The 19,553-nt window shown below is 37.4% G+C and overlaps 1 protein-coding gene across 1 annotated transcript in view; it reads left to right on the top strand.

Moving 5' to 3' along the window:
- crhr2 (corticotropin releasing hormone receptor 2) overlaps positions 1-19,553 on the top strand; it is a 43,703-nt gene that overhangs the window by 13,062 nt on the left and 11,088 nt on the right. The window contains exons 3-6 of the mRNA XM_042497952.2: positions 10,138-10,223; positions 11,285-11,391; positions 13,190-13,307; positions 13,447-13,600. Of these exons, the coding sequence (XP_042353886.1) occupies positions 10,138-10,223; positions 11,285-11,391; positions 13,190-13,307; positions 13,447-13,600 (465 nt within the window). The remainder of the gene's footprint in view (positions 1-10,137; positions 10,224-11,284; positions 11,392-13,189; positions 13,308-13,446; positions 13,601-19,553) is intronic.

The following is a 19,553-nucleotide window of genomic DNA, read 5'->3' as shown; positions in this document are numbered from 1 at the left end:
TTCTGATAGGAACCAACACTAATACAGGGTTTTGTTTTTTGTCACCTTAAACTGTTGCTTCCGGGGCGCTTGACAGTGTGCGACCCGAAGCAGTCTACCTGCACCTGAATCTGAATCTAAACTTTTATAATGAAATCTAAATAATAACATGAATAAAGATCTCGACCTTGAACTGTGCATCATGCCTCTGACATGTTGTCCAGTTGCTGTCATAAACTTAATTTTATGCAGCAACCTCCACAAGCTTTAAAATCAGCATATTTGAAAAACATTTTTTTTTTAACTTGGAGGAATAATAACAGCTGTATACCCCCTCTTTCTCTTTGTTTCTCTCTCTCTTCGCGTGTGTCCAGCAGTTCCAGCCGACTGATTCAGAAACCCCAAAAAAACTGCCCCCTTCCTTTGAATTAATCTGAGAAAAGCTGCTTTCTTTTCACTTTCAATTCTTTTCTTCTAGAAAATAATCACCCTAGCGGACACAATAACGGTTATACTGAGCAAATAGTAAAAGGACAAAATCATTTCAGGTTCATTAATGTTTTATCAGAGGGGATATTTAGATTCAATGTTGTCTCTAATGACTATACAGCCTCAAGGCAGAAGCAAGTAATGCAATAAATGTATGACGTGTATGTATACATCCTGCTCCTTCCAATTAACTCATTTATGAAATTCAATGAACCATCTCGAGTGTAACGTGAGTGCCTATCATAGTCCTTCCCCTTCTCCTCAGGGGAAATCATCTGGCCCATCTCTACAATTGACATCTTAAGAGGCATAACATTTCTTCAAAGCCCCAGAGGAGATGAAACAGACATCTCACCAAGGTGTTCAGTAGTCTTCAATAGTCTGCTGATGTCCTGCTCCAAGGTGTGTTTGTATTTGGACTCAAAGCTGAACAAACTATTCTCTAAAGTGGCATAATTTCAACAGGGTGTCTCAGTCTCTTATGTGCCTCAGGAAATCGCCTCTGCAACACATCAAAGCTGTAACGCCCCCTGATCAGGTCTCCAAGTCACACAGACAGATGGTTCCCTTCAAGTCCTTCAGAAAACATAAAACATCACAGTACAATCTGTGACAAGTGTTTGTTTTTGTAGTTGTTTTATTGATCTCTAAATCAAGAGACTGATCTGAAATGACAAGTGCTCCGAGCAGTCCCAACCAAAGGGCACATTTGTAGAATACATTTTAACCACTTTGACTAGAAGTAAAAATGACAATAGTCCTTGATCACATTTTTCATGCTGCCAGAGGAAAGGCTGTCTTTTAGCTGAATCAAGTGAAAAGCTTGCAGCTCCGTTAGGCTTAATGCTAACATCAACATGCTAAGACTCTCACAAAGAGAGTATTAACATATCAATTTTTAGGTTGCAATATTCATGTTTATTATCTTAGTATAGTGTGTTTGCACACTAACATCTGCTAATTAGCTTTCTTTTTTCTTTTTTTTTCTTTTTATGATAATTGATCTCTATGATAATCTTTGGCTTTTGGACAAGTGGTCCACCAAAACATTTGAGCAATTTATTGCTACCATGGGGATTTACTGTGTTTTGGAGCCAGCTTCTAGTGGCCATTTGATGGACTGCAGTTTTTGGCACTTCAGCATTAGCTTCATCTTTCAGCCTCAGAGGTTGCTGCTTGATTACAACACATGGCAAATGGGAATGTCATTCGTTGTGCAGGTAGGCTATTCTGTCAAAAACCAAAATAATGCACACATTAACATGATGGTGGTGCTAGATTTAAAAAAAGTAGGTTATCCTCTGGGGACCATGAGTCTGTACAAAATTCCATAGCAACCTATCTAATAAGTGTTGAGACATTTTAGCCCAGTAGGTGGAAGACAGACTGAGAGACATATGAATAAGAAATGCTTAAATGTTCCCCTCTGGCTTTTCTGCATTCCAGAATTTTAAACTTTATCAATTTATATGCTAATATGTGTTTAAAGTACAGATGGATCATCACAAGTAATTGCATACTTAGCTCATGTGAACATAATTACAGTACAACAATCAAAACGTATTGGTATGCAAAGTGCAATAATTTACCTTTCCACTGATGCATGTAATCCCTGGATTGTGATGGAGTTGTCAGTTATTAACATTTTCTCTGCTTGGGTGATATTTATTAGACTTAATTTGCAAAAATCACAACTCATCATCGTAACATAATGCTCTCATACCAGGGGAGATTATTTGTCCCCCTTTGGATTGTAATCACATAAAGGTTTTTTCAGGTATTGTGTTGTTACAAAGCTATATCAAAAAACTACAGAGATTAACAACATGAAGCTATGCCTTTGCAGGTGTCTTATTGTCGTAAAATCTGCCTCTCAAAGCAGTAAGAGAATGAAAACACTATGGTAAGAATTTGTGTGTGATTGAGCTGTTTTTACATGCTGTCAGCAGGCTTGTCTTCATGGCTGCTCAGACATGTTTTCTTGTTCTGCTCGATCAGTTTATTCATGACTTGACTGACAACAATTCCAAATCAAGAGCCTTAAATTTGATATGAGGGTTGTGCATGATCCTGAAGTTGCCAAAAAAAGATTTTATTTTCCAGGCTCCTTCTGACTGGAATAAATTAAATTTACATTTTCTGTCATCATTTCGCTATTTTAAAAAAAAATGTAAAATGTTCTATTTTCTCATCTTAAAACAGAAACTGTTTTCAGTAATGCTATCGATGTTTGTCTCTAGATAGAGTTCGATCATGGTTCTTTTGAATGTATCTAGTCTAGGGTTGCACATCTTTTTTTTCCCTTTTAGTTATTTAGTTTGTTGTTTGTTGTGCTTTTATAATGCCATATAACATTGTATCCTGGTCTTCCTTTTGTTTTGTGAGTATTTACATCACACTTTTTACATGAGATAATACATCTCAATATGGTGAAGGGAGCGTGTCAGAAGTTTGTCAACGGCTTTCTCTTTGTTTTTTATAAATATTTCAAACTGACTATTAATATCTAAACCGCCTCCAATTGTGTGTACAACCTCCTTAAAAAAGATATGGCCCAATGAGTTGTGATTGCTTATCTTTTTTCAATAGCTCTCTGTCCTCTTGTTTATTAACCCTTTTAAAAAAAGAAGGACATCTCATGGACAGCCTTAATATATCGTTGATCTTGTATAAATCATTCAAACTGTGTAAACCATAATAGGTAGAGCATTTATTCTTTTTGCAGCAGAAAGCTAATGCTTCTGTCTTTCACATCATCACATCATAACGTTATGATACCGTATATGTGGTGCAAACATAGTGACAACAACCAGGGGCACCAGTTCTCTGGTATGGCCATGGGAGATCGCTAATTACACAATCCTCTATATTGATGTAAAATAAAAACTAGAATAGCGAAAACGTTGCAGCAGGCTTTGGTGTTTAATTTTGATAACATTTTATGCTCATGATAACATGATTACTTTGCATTTTATGTGGTGCAAAACCATGCTACAGCAGCAGAATAATGAAACCATAGAAATGCCTTTGTAATCTCTAATAAAAATGAGCATATCACAAATACTAAATAATGTACATATTTCAGATATTTTTGTGTGTTTTTGTACTTTTAGAAAGCTTTCTGATCAACATTTTGTGTGTGTGTGTATATGTGTGTTCAAATTTGATAAAAATGTTTTTTAAAAAAAAGTCAGAGTTTTGGTATTATTTAAATCATGGCATAATTTTAATACTACATTTTAAGATATGACATCACAAAAAGCAATTTCAAGTTTGGGCATTGGTGGACTATTTCTTTTGCAGAGTTCAAAAGGTTAACTTCATACATGACAACAGAAGCTTAAAGTCACTGAGAAAATGAAAAAGCAACAGTGGGATTTCTACTCTGGCAGTTTCCTTGCACTATTCTACCCCATCTTTTTGACTCTAATACAAAATAAGATTTTGATGCTATCTAGCAAAAATCCATCAGTTAGGCTATGTTTCCAAGATTTATTCTTGAACCACAAAAAGCATCTACAGTAGAATTGGGTGTCTAATTTTGTCAGCAAAAATATGTCAGTAACACTTCTGTGCAAGGCACAAATGTGCATGACATAGAAAAAGCTTCTTCTCTTCCTTCCCTTGGGCAGTTCCTTTTATAGAAGCCACGAGTGCGTGTAAAAATTTCACAAAGGGAAGAGATGACAAAACAAAAATATTATGCACAGTGTCACATACGCGTTTGATTTTGAAACTTTGTGTGCAGCTTAATGCAGTAACTTAATTTTCCTGGAGCAATTTAAAGCACATAATTAGATGCATAAAAATTCCCTAAAATGAAGATTTTCTTTAATAAGACAGAACAACCTATGAGTTTACAGGCTTTTCCTTTTTGCATATTTAAGTAACACACTGCTAATTACTGGTGGAGCTCAGAGCGTCAGAATTAAATCCCAGCAAGAAAGCTCATACCTGCAGCAATGAGTTTGAATATTTTGTGGTAGATGTTTGACTTGTAATCTAACTTTTTTTCTGGGTTTTCAGTACCTCAGGATAAACCTCCTAGAGATGTATTTTAGGTAATCCAGACATTTTTGGGGCATGTGCTGATAATGCCAGAGAGCCAGGGACTTTGTTTTGCTTTGAAAAAGGATCAGCACCTCTGACAAAATGTATAAACGTGACAAGGACAGGACAGTATTTTTTTTTTATGAAGTGGTTTAGCTGCCATGTTGTGTTTGATCACACTTGGGTCGATCAGGGGCTTAGAAACAGCTGAATTTTAATGTTGTGATGTTGGCTTGTTTGTGCTTACAGGTACAACGGTTTATGATCTGAACCCCTGGTCACCTGGGTCATAAATATGTGATTTTTGGTAACTGGAGGCAGCCTGATTGTTTCTCTCCAGATAGAGAACAGTTTGGGTTTTCCATTATGCTGCTCAGAGGGAGCACCTTCCACCTGCTTTCTTACGTGAGGTAATTCTGTATAAACTTGTCACAAGTGTCTTCTGTTATGTGTTTTGGACAAAACGTATCTCTTAGGGCATTCATTTCCCAGCCAGATGACAAATATGGAATAAAAAGTGAGGAAAAGGGGAGGAAAACATTTTATTTGCCGTTTGAAAAAGGACATCTAAGACAAAAAAGAGCAGAGGAGGTCGCTGATACACTCACGCACACACACAAAAAGGCAAAAATAACAGCTGTTTTTCAGAAAGTAAAAACAGGTTATTATATGAAGTTATTGATAAAAACCTAAATAATGGAAAATGATGACCTGAAAAGCTCGGGAACAGATAAAACAGGTTCCTCATAATGAACCGTGGATTTGTAGAAGAGTGATTTTTAACAGCATTTATATGAACATTCTTAAATCTGTACAGCAGCTCTGAAGAGCCATTGTTTGTCATAAACTTTCAGGAGCTATTTTTATATCATTGAGAATTTTTTTTTTTTTTTCCCATCTGGTCTTAGAGAGAGGAGAAGAGAGGAGAAGGTGTGCAATTAAGTTTCAGAATGCACAAAATCACACTCAAACAGAAGAAAGTCAGCAAATAGTTTCTGGCAGACAATATCTGTAAACATGAGGTTTGCACTGGACTGAAGAAGGATCAGACTGTGCTCAGCATGCATTTCCTCACTTCTCTTGAGCTCTCGTCGTCACACCCTGATTGGCCCAGAGGTGAAATGCAATAAGCTGCTCTCAGTTCTTAATTAGGAGTCACTCCTCACACCCTGCTCAACAGGTGATTTCAATAACTCTCCAATCAACTCAGGGGAACTTTGACAGCCAGCAAAGTATGAGGGACTGCGACATTGATATAGAAAAATTTTTTAAACAGCATTGATTTAAATGTGCATCTATCCTCTGCTTTTTTTATTCACATACACAGTCATTGGAGCAGTGATCATAAGCAGTTTCCATTGTTTTACTCCCTCATAATGCTCTTTATGTTGTCAAAATACAATATGTGTGTGTGTATTCTCTTGCCACTTCCATGCTCTCACTTGCCCTCTGATGTGTGTGAAAGTGACATTGCAGTTTTGCTCCAGCGGCTGCTGCGGCCTAAATGAAATATCAAACTGCAATGAGCTGTGAGATTCCCATGCTGTTATGGTATGGCCTAGTTTACGCTGTCCTCCGCTCATGAAATCAAATTTCAAATAACTTCAAGGAAACGCTGTCGTAACTGGCTCAGGTGTGCGGCTTGCAGGAGCTGTTTTGATCATTCCACTTTGAGATATTGTAGCATTCCATTTTTAGTGTACTAATTTTAGACCTTTGACATACTGTACATCCATCCCATCCCCATGAATGTCATATCTCAAGACAGCTTTAAAGGAATTGCTTCAAATGTGGCACAAACGTCCACTTGGAGTCAAAGATGAACTGATAACATTTTTGTGAATACACTATCTCAAGAATAGCTTTAGGGATTTATTTGATTTGGCACAAATGTTCACTTGGACTCAATCAACTGATTACATTTGGGAGGTCAAAAGACAAAGTCAGTGGGACCTTGCATAAATTGTACATCTGCATACAACAGTGAGGTGGTAATGTCAATTTTATTCATACATCAGGAATCTTACCTACTGGCTCAGAACTGACTTAAAATGTATAAGACAGATGTCAAACTAAAACGCAGGATGTCAGCTGCCAAACAAAGAAAGGCAGGCTTACACAACCTTTAAGTGAAAAAGGTTGAAATGAAAAAGGTCATTCCTGAGTCATTGTTGCAGCAGGTTCCCTGGTTGGTAGCACAGCAGCAATCAGCTCAATAAAACAGGTCAAGCTCTGCAGACACACACTGCTTTATTTGTCTTTCAGATGAGTTCTGAGAATTTATTACAAATTTTTAATGCAATTAATTACTGAATCTTTCATGTTTTCAATCCCCATGTGAAGCACCACTTATGCACGGACAACGGATTCACACTTTCCTCGTTTATCTCAACAAACAAGCTTCTTCCAATTCTTAAGCAATCATATGGCGCTTGTTTGCATGTACATATTTGTGCATCTAAGAAAAGCAAGAAAGTTGGCAGGGTGGCTGGTGGAGGAGGTGGGTGTTGTTGGCAAAGAGTAATCTAGTTGAAATTTGCAGATTTCTTTAGTTTCCTTTTGCATCTTTACACCAGCGGAGTGTGGTCAGTGATTGGCCGCTTCCAGCATCGTTAACACCTTCACATGGCAGCCCTCTCCGAACCCAAGAGAAACTGAGTCATTGAGTGAAATTTATTTTAACTGTGTGGATACAAAGAGAAAGAGAATGGTTTTACCATGCGTGATGCACAGATGGTTAGTCAGAAGTGTGCTCTCCCTGCACCAGTGGCTTGAATTAATCCTGCCTCAGTGGAATAGCTCACAGGGACAAAACTCACAACCTGCTCCCCTTCCTCTATTTCTGCAACATCACTGCTTGTTTCACAGACACAGTGTGATATTTGCCTGGAGAGACGAGAGAACTTTATCTGGAAAGCACATTGTGCTGCCGCTCTAATATTACCTCAGACAACTTAAAGGTGTCATATTCTATTTTCAAGCATTCTGTTTGCCAGTATATTGTCTTAGGATAAAAACTATGCTCTCCATTAGTCATTTTTACACAAAAGGGTGTAGTCAACACCTCTTTGATAGTCTTATTGAACATATTACATCACACAAGGGTTTCCATTTCTTCCTGTCACTCACAATCAACTGCATAAAAGCTCCAAACCAATGTCATTTGTCACAATTATGCAGTGAAAAGAACAAATGTGTCCTGTAAACAAACACTCTCCAGGTAATTTGCCTTAGTTCATGTTCAACCCATGCATGAGACATTAGCTGTCCTGTCATGGCTGTGGACTCTAAATGCAACATGGCAACCAATCAATGAACATGTCAAGGTATTTTTCTGGCAAAGTCAAACAAATAAGCACAGTGTGTTTTAGAGTGTATTGCAATTGACTGTTTTACTGCGTCTCAGGGGATGTAAGTCCCACTCATTCAAGTGCTTTAGTGATTTTACTGACTCTGATTTACCACTGCCTCCTGCGATAAACAGCTCCTGCTTAAAGAGCTGAGTATTTGGATTTTCCTTCATGAGCAGCACAAAGCATTGTCTGGTCCTCAGTAAGTGTTGCCATAAGTCAATTCCTTCCCTGATTCTAGCTGCCACAAGCAGTTTTCTGCTCTCAAACACAAATGTCACATTATGTAATGTTAATTTGAATGCAAGGGATCTTATTCTGCTGCCGCTGCATTAAGAGTGACTGAAGGTAATTTGTGAAGTAAATGGTTTTCTCACTTTCTACAAAATTGTTTGTTGTTTGTAAGAATATTTTGGACAGGACAGTGGAAAAATAACATTACACTACACATGTGTGAAATGAGTCTAATCCCCTAGGGGAGAAATAAGAAATGTACGTTTCTGAGCACTGAAATTAACATTTATTCATTCATCTTTTCATATATTTAAGGGATTTGTCAAATTGACCTGAAGACTCATTTACTCACAGAGAAAAGGATAATTTGACGCAACTTAAGCACATATTTATGAAATGTAGTTGAATGATTTTATTACATATAAATAAACTGATTCATCTGTATGCAGGAAAGGATTAATAGATAAGTCTACTGCATGGGCAAAGGTCCAGGTGCTCAAAGTGTTAGGGCCCCCCCTGACCTTTACCTTTAAAATGTCACTCAAATGAACCAGTACTGTCCAGAAAGGGACTTAAAATAACCACAAAGAGATGCAAAGATATTTCAAGGGAGACAAAATAATCACAAGGAGACAAAAATGTCTGCAAAGTGAAATAAAATTATGACCAAAGACACAAAAGTACCCCAAAGAGATATAAAATTACCTTTAAGAGACCCAAACAACTACAAAAAGACAAAAAACAACCAAAAGATGGAGCAAAATGACTAAAAAGCTCAACAAAGGACCAATAAAAACACAAAATTAATTCAAAGAGAAACTAAATCATCTTAAAAAGAGCCAAACATTAACAAAAAGACAAAAAAAGACAAACAAAACACCACAAGGAGACACATTATGAAAAAATGCAAAAATGCAAAAATAGGCAAAACAACCGCAAAGAGAGACACAAAATGACTAAAAAGCAAAACAAAAATAAGAAAACTGCCTCAGTGAAATCCAAAATACTAGAAAAAGGCACAAAACAACCACAAGGAGACACAAAAAGACCACAAAGAGACACAACACAACCAGGAATATGCATAATGACTATAAAAAAAGATGCAAAACCACCACAAAGTCTGTGTGTCTTGTTTTCCTGTGTAGAAGAGGTGGCGGGCCCTTTACATATCTTTGCCCAGGGGCCCATTATCTCATTTTTCAAAGAAATTTATTTGGCATTTAATATGAAATTCACACTGGAGGCCTTGACCTGGGAAAATAGAGCGTGATCAACTATTTTTAATGCTTTTTTTTTTTTAAAACAGTATGAATCACAGTTGTAGATTCCAACAGCAGCAAGCCCATAATTGAGTTTCCATTCGCAATAATAAAACAAACTCATAAATGATGTGTTGTTGCAGCAGATGGGTTCAAATGATCACTTTCAGTGGTTGGTCTTAAGAGAATAAAATAAAGTAACCTTTACACATTTATTGCTGCTCTGTTTCCGCCCAACTCTTTATACATTTTTCAGCATTAAAGAGATAAAGGACCCGGTGAGGAACTTCAAAATAAAAAATTCAGTTCAAAGTTGATTATGGAAAGTGGGTTTTAAAAGATATGCAAATAAAGTGACAGAGTAAGAGGCTTTGCATTTCCTCCACCATGAATAAAAATTGTATTGCAGAATTGGTATTCTGTGTAAGACTCAGACAGATAGTAGTGTTCAACTTTGAACTGAGCTCCAAGAAAATTACAAGGATGTGTTTGCTTACCTACTTAGCAAACACTTCACTATAACCTTGCCACAATAAATAACTGCGTTGCACCAGCACGGAGTCTGCTGATCGCAGTGTCTGATGTTATATTCATGTACAGATGGGACATTTGAAGCAGGAACAATCTTAAAGAACAAGTGTTTTTACAACATTATACATGTTTGCAATTTAGTATTTTTAAAACATTACAAACGTTTGCAATTTTGTATTTTTAAAACACTACAAATGTTTGCAACACTTTAGTTGTTTTCTTAGCCGTGCTTTTTTTTTTTGTAGGAAGTGCTTACAGGGAATGCATGGATAATGGAACGTGGGCGTTGAAGAGCAATTACTCCAATTGTGAACCCATTTTGGAGGAAAAGGTTAGTGTGGCGTCGCAGGAGCAATCCTGCTACATCCTTCACTCCATATGCAATCTGCTACCCATCTCTGATAAATGCTCAGTACAGCATCTCATCATTACGATTATGCATGTGGGGAATACCAATCATATATAGCACAAGTAATGTGGTGTTTTGATTGTTTAATGTTTACTGAACTGTGTTTTATTTTTCTACATTGTGCAGTTAAACTGTTTATACGTTTGTTTCCAGATGAATTAACTAATACAAGTACAGTCTTGTTGTCTGTGTCCCTGTAAGTGAAGCCCGAGGCCGAATTGTAAGACTGATGAATTGCATGTGATGAGTTTTGGCCCGATTACCTCACATCATATCTCCTGATTCTGTGTATTTCTGGGTCTTGCTCTATTTTCTCAGATAATTTTAATCCATGACATCTGAAGTGTGTCAATGACATTTGCTTTATCTCACTTTGGTTAACCCTTTGAAACCTCGACAGCACTTTTCTTGTTCTGCTTTCAGATGCCTTTCACAAGTATTTACACTTCTGAACCTTGAGCAAATTGGTGCAATTTCAAATTGGTACAAGTGCAACAAATGAATAGAAAATAATAAAATGTCAAGGGAAAAAAAGAAAAAAGCTAGAGAAAAACTATATATCAAATATTTACAGCCAACTAATTACAAACTTAAAAATATGTCACATAATTGTTATATTTCAAGAACTTCTTTCAGGTCATTTCCTTTTTTTGTTGTTTATTTATTTATTTACTTTTACTAATTTTCAGTTACATTTTTTGTACTTTTTACTAATTTACTGTCATTTTTTTGTGTAATTTCTTCTTTGGTTGGTCATTGTCTTCAACCCATGTATTTGAAATAAATTACGCTAGTTTGCTCAAGTTTCAAAGGGTTAAACTTCACAACAAAAGAAGCCAAGGTAGATAAATACATATACATAGAGTTTAAGGACAAACATACACCCTGGGTCTTTTTATGCATTTTTGTATTCATAACCCATTGTCCTTGTTTTGTTATCCAGCAGTTTCCTTCAAGAAGTAATTCTCCTGTTTTCTTTACAGAGAAAATATCCAATGCATTATAAAATTGCACTGATCATCAACTACCTAGGTCACTGTATCTCAGTGGGAGCTCTAGTCGTGGCCTTCATTCTCTTCTTGTGCTTAAGGCAAGTACAGAAATAGTCCTTATCTAAATGTGTCCTGTATGCATGAGACCTCATGGAGGACAATCAGGGAAATTCGTGTAATATCCTCCGACTGCTTATCATTAACTCGCTTATGTCAGATGAATAGATCTCTGCAGCCTGGCTCAGCTGGAGTACTCCGGATAAAAAAAAGACGTAATGTGTATTTCATAACGCTACTTCTTTTTCTGAGCAGTCCTGGTTTAACACACACACACACACACACACACACACACACACACACACACACACACACACACACACACCTACATTGACTCTGACAGAGCAGAACATATACTAAACAGCCTCAGCTGTGCTGTGTACTGTGGATCGAACGATGCAGGCTTCTTAAAAAAATTGATTTTTTTAGATTAAAGACCAAAATAGTCAATATAATGTTCTGACATAAAATCTCTTTAGATTTCATGAACAATCTACAACTACCTAGTGTTTCTCCCACAGACGTTTATTCTAAGCAGGATTGGAAATGATCTGAAACCACATTTTGAACATCATCTGAATCAAAAACAAACAAAAAATCCTGTTAAAAGCCTGACAAATGTAATTATTTATTATTTAAATTATTATTCATGGTGGGTCCCGCCATATCTGCAGTATGGGCGCATTCCCAATTTGTCAAAAACAGCAGCCTGGTCAGTAACCCTAAAGCTCAATCTGACACTCTAGGTTCCCCCTCTAGCATCAGTTTTGGACAAGTCAGTTTCTATGTCAATTTCTGCTTATCACAAGCTACAGCATACTTTCAAAATAAAGGTTTGTGTCCAGAGGAACCATAGATTTTGCCACAAAAACAGCTTAAGATTTAGTCAACAAAACTTCTTGGCTAGGTTTTAAAAAAAAATCATGGTTCAAATTTGAAAACCTGGAGTGACATCACTTTTCTTGTGCTGCTTTCAGATGCCTCTTTCAAGTATTTAAACCTTTGAACCCTGAGCAAATTGGTGCAATTTCTTTGAAATCGTGTGGAAAAAGGCAGTGAGCAACTCGGTAGGAAATGTTCCTCAAATTGCATGAAATTAACACAGTTAGATAATTATTTTTAAAAAGCTTAGGAAAAAGCAAGAGGAAATATATATATATATTTATTTATTTTTGCCTTTTTTTAAATTTTCAGGTCATTTTATTGTACTTTTTTTGGAATTTGTTGGTAATTTTGGGATTGTTTTCTCTTTTGTTGTTCATTGCCTTCTACTGTTTTTGAAAGAAAACAAGCCAGTTCGCCCAGGTTTCAAAGGATGAAAAGTATTTTTGTCACATAACTTAACTCATTAGTTAACAAGTATGTTTTTTGTGACACTATGTAGTAAAAAAAAAAAAAATTACTTTTACTACTTTTGACTTTTTGTATCACATGGGACACAAACACCGGTCTCCTGTGTGAAAGTTCTGTGTTTGTTTGACCCATCGACTTTACCACAACTTTCTTGCTCTTTACTACATCATTGCCACAGATTTTATTTTCGAGTAACTTGAAAGGCAGGCGCATCTCATACGTCTCACGTGTTTATATTACACACTATGGGCCACTAACCAAGCTGCCATGGGTTGATATCTGCAGCATTAAATATTGGGATTCCTTAAACCCCAATTTGTGCCAAAACTCATTTAAGTCATTACTCGGTAATTTCTCAGCAGCAGTACTACTCCAAAAGTAACAGCATGGCTCCAGCATTATTCAGACCTATCTGCATTTGCTTTGAATAAGCTGTACTGTTTCCATGAAAACGTGTTAATAAAACATGTCTTTGATTCAACGTAGGAGCATACGATGTCTTCGAAACATCATCCACTGGAACTTGATCACCACCTTCATACTGAGGAATGTTATGTGGTTTTTGCTTCAATTAATTGACCACAATATCCATGAAAGCAATGAGGTAATGTGCTAAAAAAAAAAAAAAAAAAAACCTGTGCAACATTAAGACATTAAAAATATTTTACAAGTTAAGCTATAAACAATTTTATATAAACTATTTTTTTTTTGCAGATTCCAAGTAAGTGTGTTTTCTTTTTCAGCCCTGGTGTCGATTAATTACAACAATATACAACTACTTTGTGGTGACAAACTTCTTCTGGATGTTTGTTGAAGGATGTTACCTTCACACAGCCATCGTAATGACCTACTCCACTGATAAGCTCAGAAAGTGGGTCTTCCTTTTCATCGGCTGGTGTGAGTATGTCCGTGTTGACAGTGCATTATTAACACTTCACTCAACTCTTGGCTCTGAATAGCAGTATAAGTGTTCACTCCTCCTTAACCATCAAGCTGTGTGGAACATTTTTCTAAAGATAGTTTTTCTTAGGGTTTTCACTTCAAATTGCAAATATTAAAAGCTGAATCAGCCACATTTTTATATATATTGTACAGATACAGTTTAAAATTAAAACTAGGTTGGAAATCAGCTGACCCACAGTGTTATATGACATTTCCTGATAATTCTAAGTGAACATTTGCTTGAAGTCTGGCCAGTGAGTGAAGCACAGGGAGACCTTTTAGTGCTTGTAGATAAGGCTTAAATTTCATAAGAGGACAGGGCTGCAGTGGAGTGTGGAAAATGTCATTTTTTGTGCTTGACTTCACATGCTAGAATGACTTTTGAACATGTAGCAGATGCCCCGTCATGACCACATAAATTATCTATGCTCACCTTGATTTAAACTACAGTATTGGTAAGAGCATGGTGTCACAATATTCCATCTTGAGGTAGAAAGTGCTCATGGAAACACGCTTGTATGCTTCCCTGAACCGGTCTGACATTTTATCTCTGCGTGTTTATGTAATGGACATTGTGTGTTCTTGCAGGAGGAAAATGTACATTTCACTGCACCTAAGTCGAATTACTCAACAGAGATTTATGAACACAGGAACAAAAAATAAATGATTGGTAATGACATTATTGGAGAGGTCATATTGACTTTAAAACAGAAATAATTGACAGTTGACATGATTAGATTATCAGTGAAGCTTCCTATTCCTCTGTAAATTCAACTCGTATGTAGTATGAGATTCACTAAACCTTCCTGCAGGTGTGGATTGAACTTGGTTTTTGTTTTAATCCAGTAAATCTGTGCAGCCACACACAATTCACACACTGCAGCAGCAAAAGAATTAGGCTAAAAACATTGAAAACAGATAATGTAAGACAAAGAATACAAGCAGGGCTGTAATCAGCTATTTAACAATGGAGGGAATTCTCTCCAGGAGAAATCTCTAGAAACTTAACAGCAAAATTGAGCATTTTAGAGCAAATTTCAAAACAAAAACCTTAAATTGGGGGTACTCAAATTTTGATAACCGAGTACAATTTTAGACAGCCAACATGTGAACATGCAAAGTGCACACAATAGCGCTTTTTTAAAAAATAAATTTTTTATATATACTGTAAGATTTTATTTCTTTTTAAGACAAATTATGACATTTTGACTTTTTTATGGCATACTTAAAGTGAAACAGTCAATAGTGATATAGCCTATGTGACACTCATATTACATGCTAGTTTTCCATAAAAAAAAAAAAAATATTTTAATGTTTAGACCTTTATTGTACACATACCAACCAACAGAAATCAAGCAATGGTTTCTACTGGTGAACAACAACACCACCAACACAAACATGAAACAACTCCTGTACACAACAAAACTAGTATCATTTGTAATACTAAGTTCAGTAATAGTTATAATTGTGTGGCGAGAGACGGGGGTGAGAGTATAAGAGTTTTTGGTCAGATTGTACACTTCAACTATATTGTTGCCAACAACGCCACCTGGGGAGTTTCGCCCCAGGAATTAGTTTTAAACCAATTTCACCTTTAAGGCACGCAGTTCATTTTATTCAAGGCAGAGTAGACACGGTTCCGTTCAAACAAGCATCCTTTATTTTAACAATCGATTTAAAACACTAAAAACACCATTCACACAGGGACAAATCAACGGGGGAACTTAATTAAAGCTGAGGCTTACCGGGGTGCGTGGGCTACTGACTGATGCGGAGAATCCCCAACCAACAATATAAACACCCAAACACACGTGACAATCACACACAGCACACGAGAAGGGGGGGGACCCCGCCACCAGGTCACCACCACCACCACCGGACCTCAGCAACTAAAGAGGAATACAAAAGAAAATTAGTGGGGTCGCAACAAAATTCAACGAACAGAAATATCCAAAACTTATATACAAATCAGAAACTAAACAATACAAACTACCAACCACAAATGAAAGAAATCAAGACAAATACTGAAAGAATAACCCTCTGCCCAACCAAAATATCAAAACCAAAGAAATTAGATAACAAATTAGGCAAACAGGCAGAGAAACTAAATAAGTAACTAATGAGAACAAAAACAAAAGAAATAAACAAATGTGGGGAGGGATCTAACCCCACTATTCAATCACTACATTAAAATTGGTGAATTAATGGTGATTAAAACCTTGGTGCAGAAGCAAAGAAAAACAGGAAAAGCAAAAAACAGAAAGCATAGCACCAAAAGCAGCATCTAAAACAAGGACAAAGCAGCAGCGGTAAGACAAAGCAAAGCAAAGCTGCAAACAAAGCAGCGGCCAAAAGCAGCAAGAAAAGCAGCAGCGGTCAAAAGCAGCAAGAAAAGCAGCAGCGGTCAAAAGCAGCAAGAAAAGCAGCAGCGGTAAGACAAAGCAAAGCAAAGCTGCAAACGCAGCAGCGGTCAAAAGCAGCAAGAAAAGCAGCAGCGGTAAGACAAAGCAGAGCAAAGCTGCAAACAAAGCAGCGGTAATACAAGCAAGAAAAGCAGCAGCGGTCAAAAGCAGCAAGAAAAAGCAGCAGTGGTAAGACAAAGCAAAGCAAAGCTGCAAACGCAGCAGCGGTCAAAAGCAGCAGTGGTCAAAAGCAGCAGCGGTAAGACAAACAGCAGCGGCCCCTGCAGCTGTGGCGATGTGTCGCTTTAAACCCGCAGCACCTGATCAGCTGATGCTGACGTCACTTGCGCGCTGTTGGCCAGCTGACGCTCACACACTCTTGGCGGCTGGGATCTGAGGACCCGACAAATCATCATCTACACATTCACACGTGCTTATAACAATCAGGAATGCGGGAGGCTACATACGGGTTAGCAGGGTCGGCTGGGTATGACGCACCAGAGGAAGAGGGAGAGAATCGCGCAGCTACTGACGTTCACCTACAATCACGCAATTGTTAGCCGCGGTCATGAGCAGCAGTTTACAGAGAGGGAGAGAAACTCACCGCAGCAGGCCATCCAGGTGACACACACACACAGGAGTCTCCGGAAGCTCCAAGTCAGCCGCTCTGCGTGACACACAAACGTTAGCTCCCGGCCACATGAGCCGAAAGCAGCAGGTGAGCAGACAAACCGCGTTACCTGTCCAAGCGCAAAGGTCCGACCCGAAAGTGACGTCACCGTCAGGAACAGCGAGAGAAAACCGGCAGGGAGGGATCGGCCCGTTTTATAGGAGGGTGCGCCTCTGGTGGTTGGCTGTGGTGTTGCTACTTAGGCAGGCTCACCCACAGGTCTCTATACTGCCACAATTGCAATAGGTGTATTAAGTTTAAATATGATTACATTGACTAAAGATTATTTTGGATGGGGGTGCATGGTTGCCAGTCAAAGCAGAGGAAAGTGTTTTTTGTTTGTTTTTTATTTTTTTCCATCAATACATTGGGAGCATGTGCCCCCTCCTCTCAATATATATTACATTAACAACCTAGAATAAAAAAAAAAATAAAATGACTTGTTAAAATTTAGACTAAAGTAGGAAACAAGTAGTATTGGTGTATGGACTTTACATAATATAAATACGAAGGTATAAAGTATAATCTGTACAATTTATTATTCTTTCTTTCTTACAACTGCTGCATTGTGAAAACCGCAAGCCAGTGGCAAGATTGGATTTCTCATTGTGTCACTGATATGTCTTGAGATTGAGATAACTCATTAGGACAAGATGGAAGTGGGGCAGATTAAATATGTCTTCCACCAGAGGCATGCTGGTGTTAGCTGGGATTAAAATAGGTTTAGACCTGAACGGTTTCAACTTCATTAAAGTTGATTACACATTTATAAGCATCTGATCCAGGTTGGCTTTAAAACTTAACCAGTTTTCTGTCACCATCTGATCTGTGCACCCACTAATGACATTTCGACTCACTGGCAGGGTGAAAAAGTCACGAATGAACTGCTTGTTTAAAAAGAAGCAGACTTTCCTTGATCTGCAGTCCTGAGTACTTTGGGGTAGCAGTGAGATATCCCAAAGGGCTTTTACTTTTTTGTATTTTCCTCTTTAACATACAGCAAAAATCTGAGAAAAGGGTTATGATGCAGCACAGTCTCAAAACAGTTTTAGAAAATGAGCATAACTTCTAAAACACAGACCACATGAACATGGAAGATTAGATTGTGGTAAATGAAAGTGTTCTAGTGCGAAAAATGAAAGGAAAAAATGGAGAGAAATGTGTATTGCATAAAAATGTCATTAAACCTGGGGAATTTTCCCTAAAAGTTTTCTTTATTTTGAAGAGAGAATGACAGCTTAAGTTAAACTGGTTTTATTTTCTCACAGAGGAGAAATGCACACTTGCTAAGACTGCACATTTAATCGTTTTCATGCCTCCACGCCGGTGATAGCCATGTGCAGAGGTATTATGTTTTGGGTTGTTCGTCTGTCTGTCCATCCCTTTCTCACAATATCTGACAAATGTCTTGAGGGAATTTCTTTAAGTTTATCACAAACATCCCCCTGGACTCAGGAATGAACAGATTAGAAATGAGGAATAAACGTCAAAGTCGCTGTGACCTTGCGTCCATCTCATTCTCGTGAAGGTGATATCTTAAAAACAATTTGAGGGAATTTCGTCAAATTTGGTAACGCCCCCTTGGACTCAACGATGAACCAATTATAATTTAGTGGCTACTATTCAAAAGTTTAGGTTACTGTGATCTGCATCCGTGTGATTCTTATGAAGGCAATATCTCAAAAACATCTTAAGGGCATTTCCTTAAATTTGGCACAAAGATCCATTGGACCCATTAATACATGATTTAGAACTTGGTGGTCAAAGATCAAGGTCATTGCGACCATTACTCAAGAATTCATATGATAGTTAGGACACAATTCATATAATGTCTAATAGGATCAAATTATGAAGTGAAAGTTTTTCACGTGAAGCATCCATGTTTTAGAATATCAACCTTTTCACAGCATCATCCATATTTGAAGCCTTGATAAAATGAAATCTGTGGAGCCAAGCACAGCCATCCTTTACTCAAATTATGTCACTGCCATAGCCAGCACCTAATTTCTGGTGTACATTCACTACACGACGCCTGCTGATTTGACAGATCAGTGTTGAAATGTGGTCCATGTTCAGCAAAGAGAGCTGCGGTAGGCCTATGTGAATGATGCAGGATGTAACATGCACTCTTCTCTTTCTGAGATTATTTTTATTTCATTTCATAAGTGTTTATCAAAGTGTATTATTTACTTTGACAGTGTGTCTGAGAAGATGCACACACACTAACCTTCTTTCTTTCAGATAAATGCACATATATCCATCTATGAGGGCAACAGCTGTTTCTTAAGTCACAGATTGTATAACTGCGAAGCCACGTTAGGCTTTACATGTTGATACTTTCAGAAGAGAAAAATGAAAGCATGTTCTTCTTTTTTTCAAGTTTGTACTTTGTAGCAGGATCTTGCAGTCATGTTATCTTTTTCATTTTGATCAAGCTGCACAAAGCTGTTGAGTTGCCTTGGGTAAAAACTACCTTCATCCTTCTGTCACATCCCCTCCAGTGAGAAAAAATAGCTGTTTGTTGTAAGCTTACCAAATGTATTTCACCTTTGATTACATTAAAGGTCCACTGATATAGGGGGATCTATTGGCAGAATATAATATTCATGAAGATGTTTTCATTAGTTTATAATCACCAAAAACTAAGAAAGATTGTGTTTCCATTATCTGGAATGAGCTGATTATACATATATACTTAATGGCTCCTTGTCCACGGAGTCCACACTGGCGTTCTACAGTAGCTGAGAACGGACAAATCAAATATTCTAGATAGGGCCATGCATGTTTTCACATTTTAGCATTGGCCTACATAGATCTCCTAAACGCTGGGCACACT

The sequence above is a fragment of the Plectropomus leopardus genome, chromosome 12 (assembly GCF_026936395.1).
Source record: "Plectropomus leopardus strain MGB_pleo_1.0 chromosome 12, ASM2693639v1, whole genome shotgun sequence".
In the NCBI taxonomy this organism is placed as follows: Eukaryota; Metazoa; Chordata; class Actinopteri; order Perciformes; family Serranidae; genus Plectropomus; species Plectropomus leopardus.
Note: the sequence above shows the minus strand (reverse complement) of the source record. Positions and strands in the feature narration are given on the sequence as shown.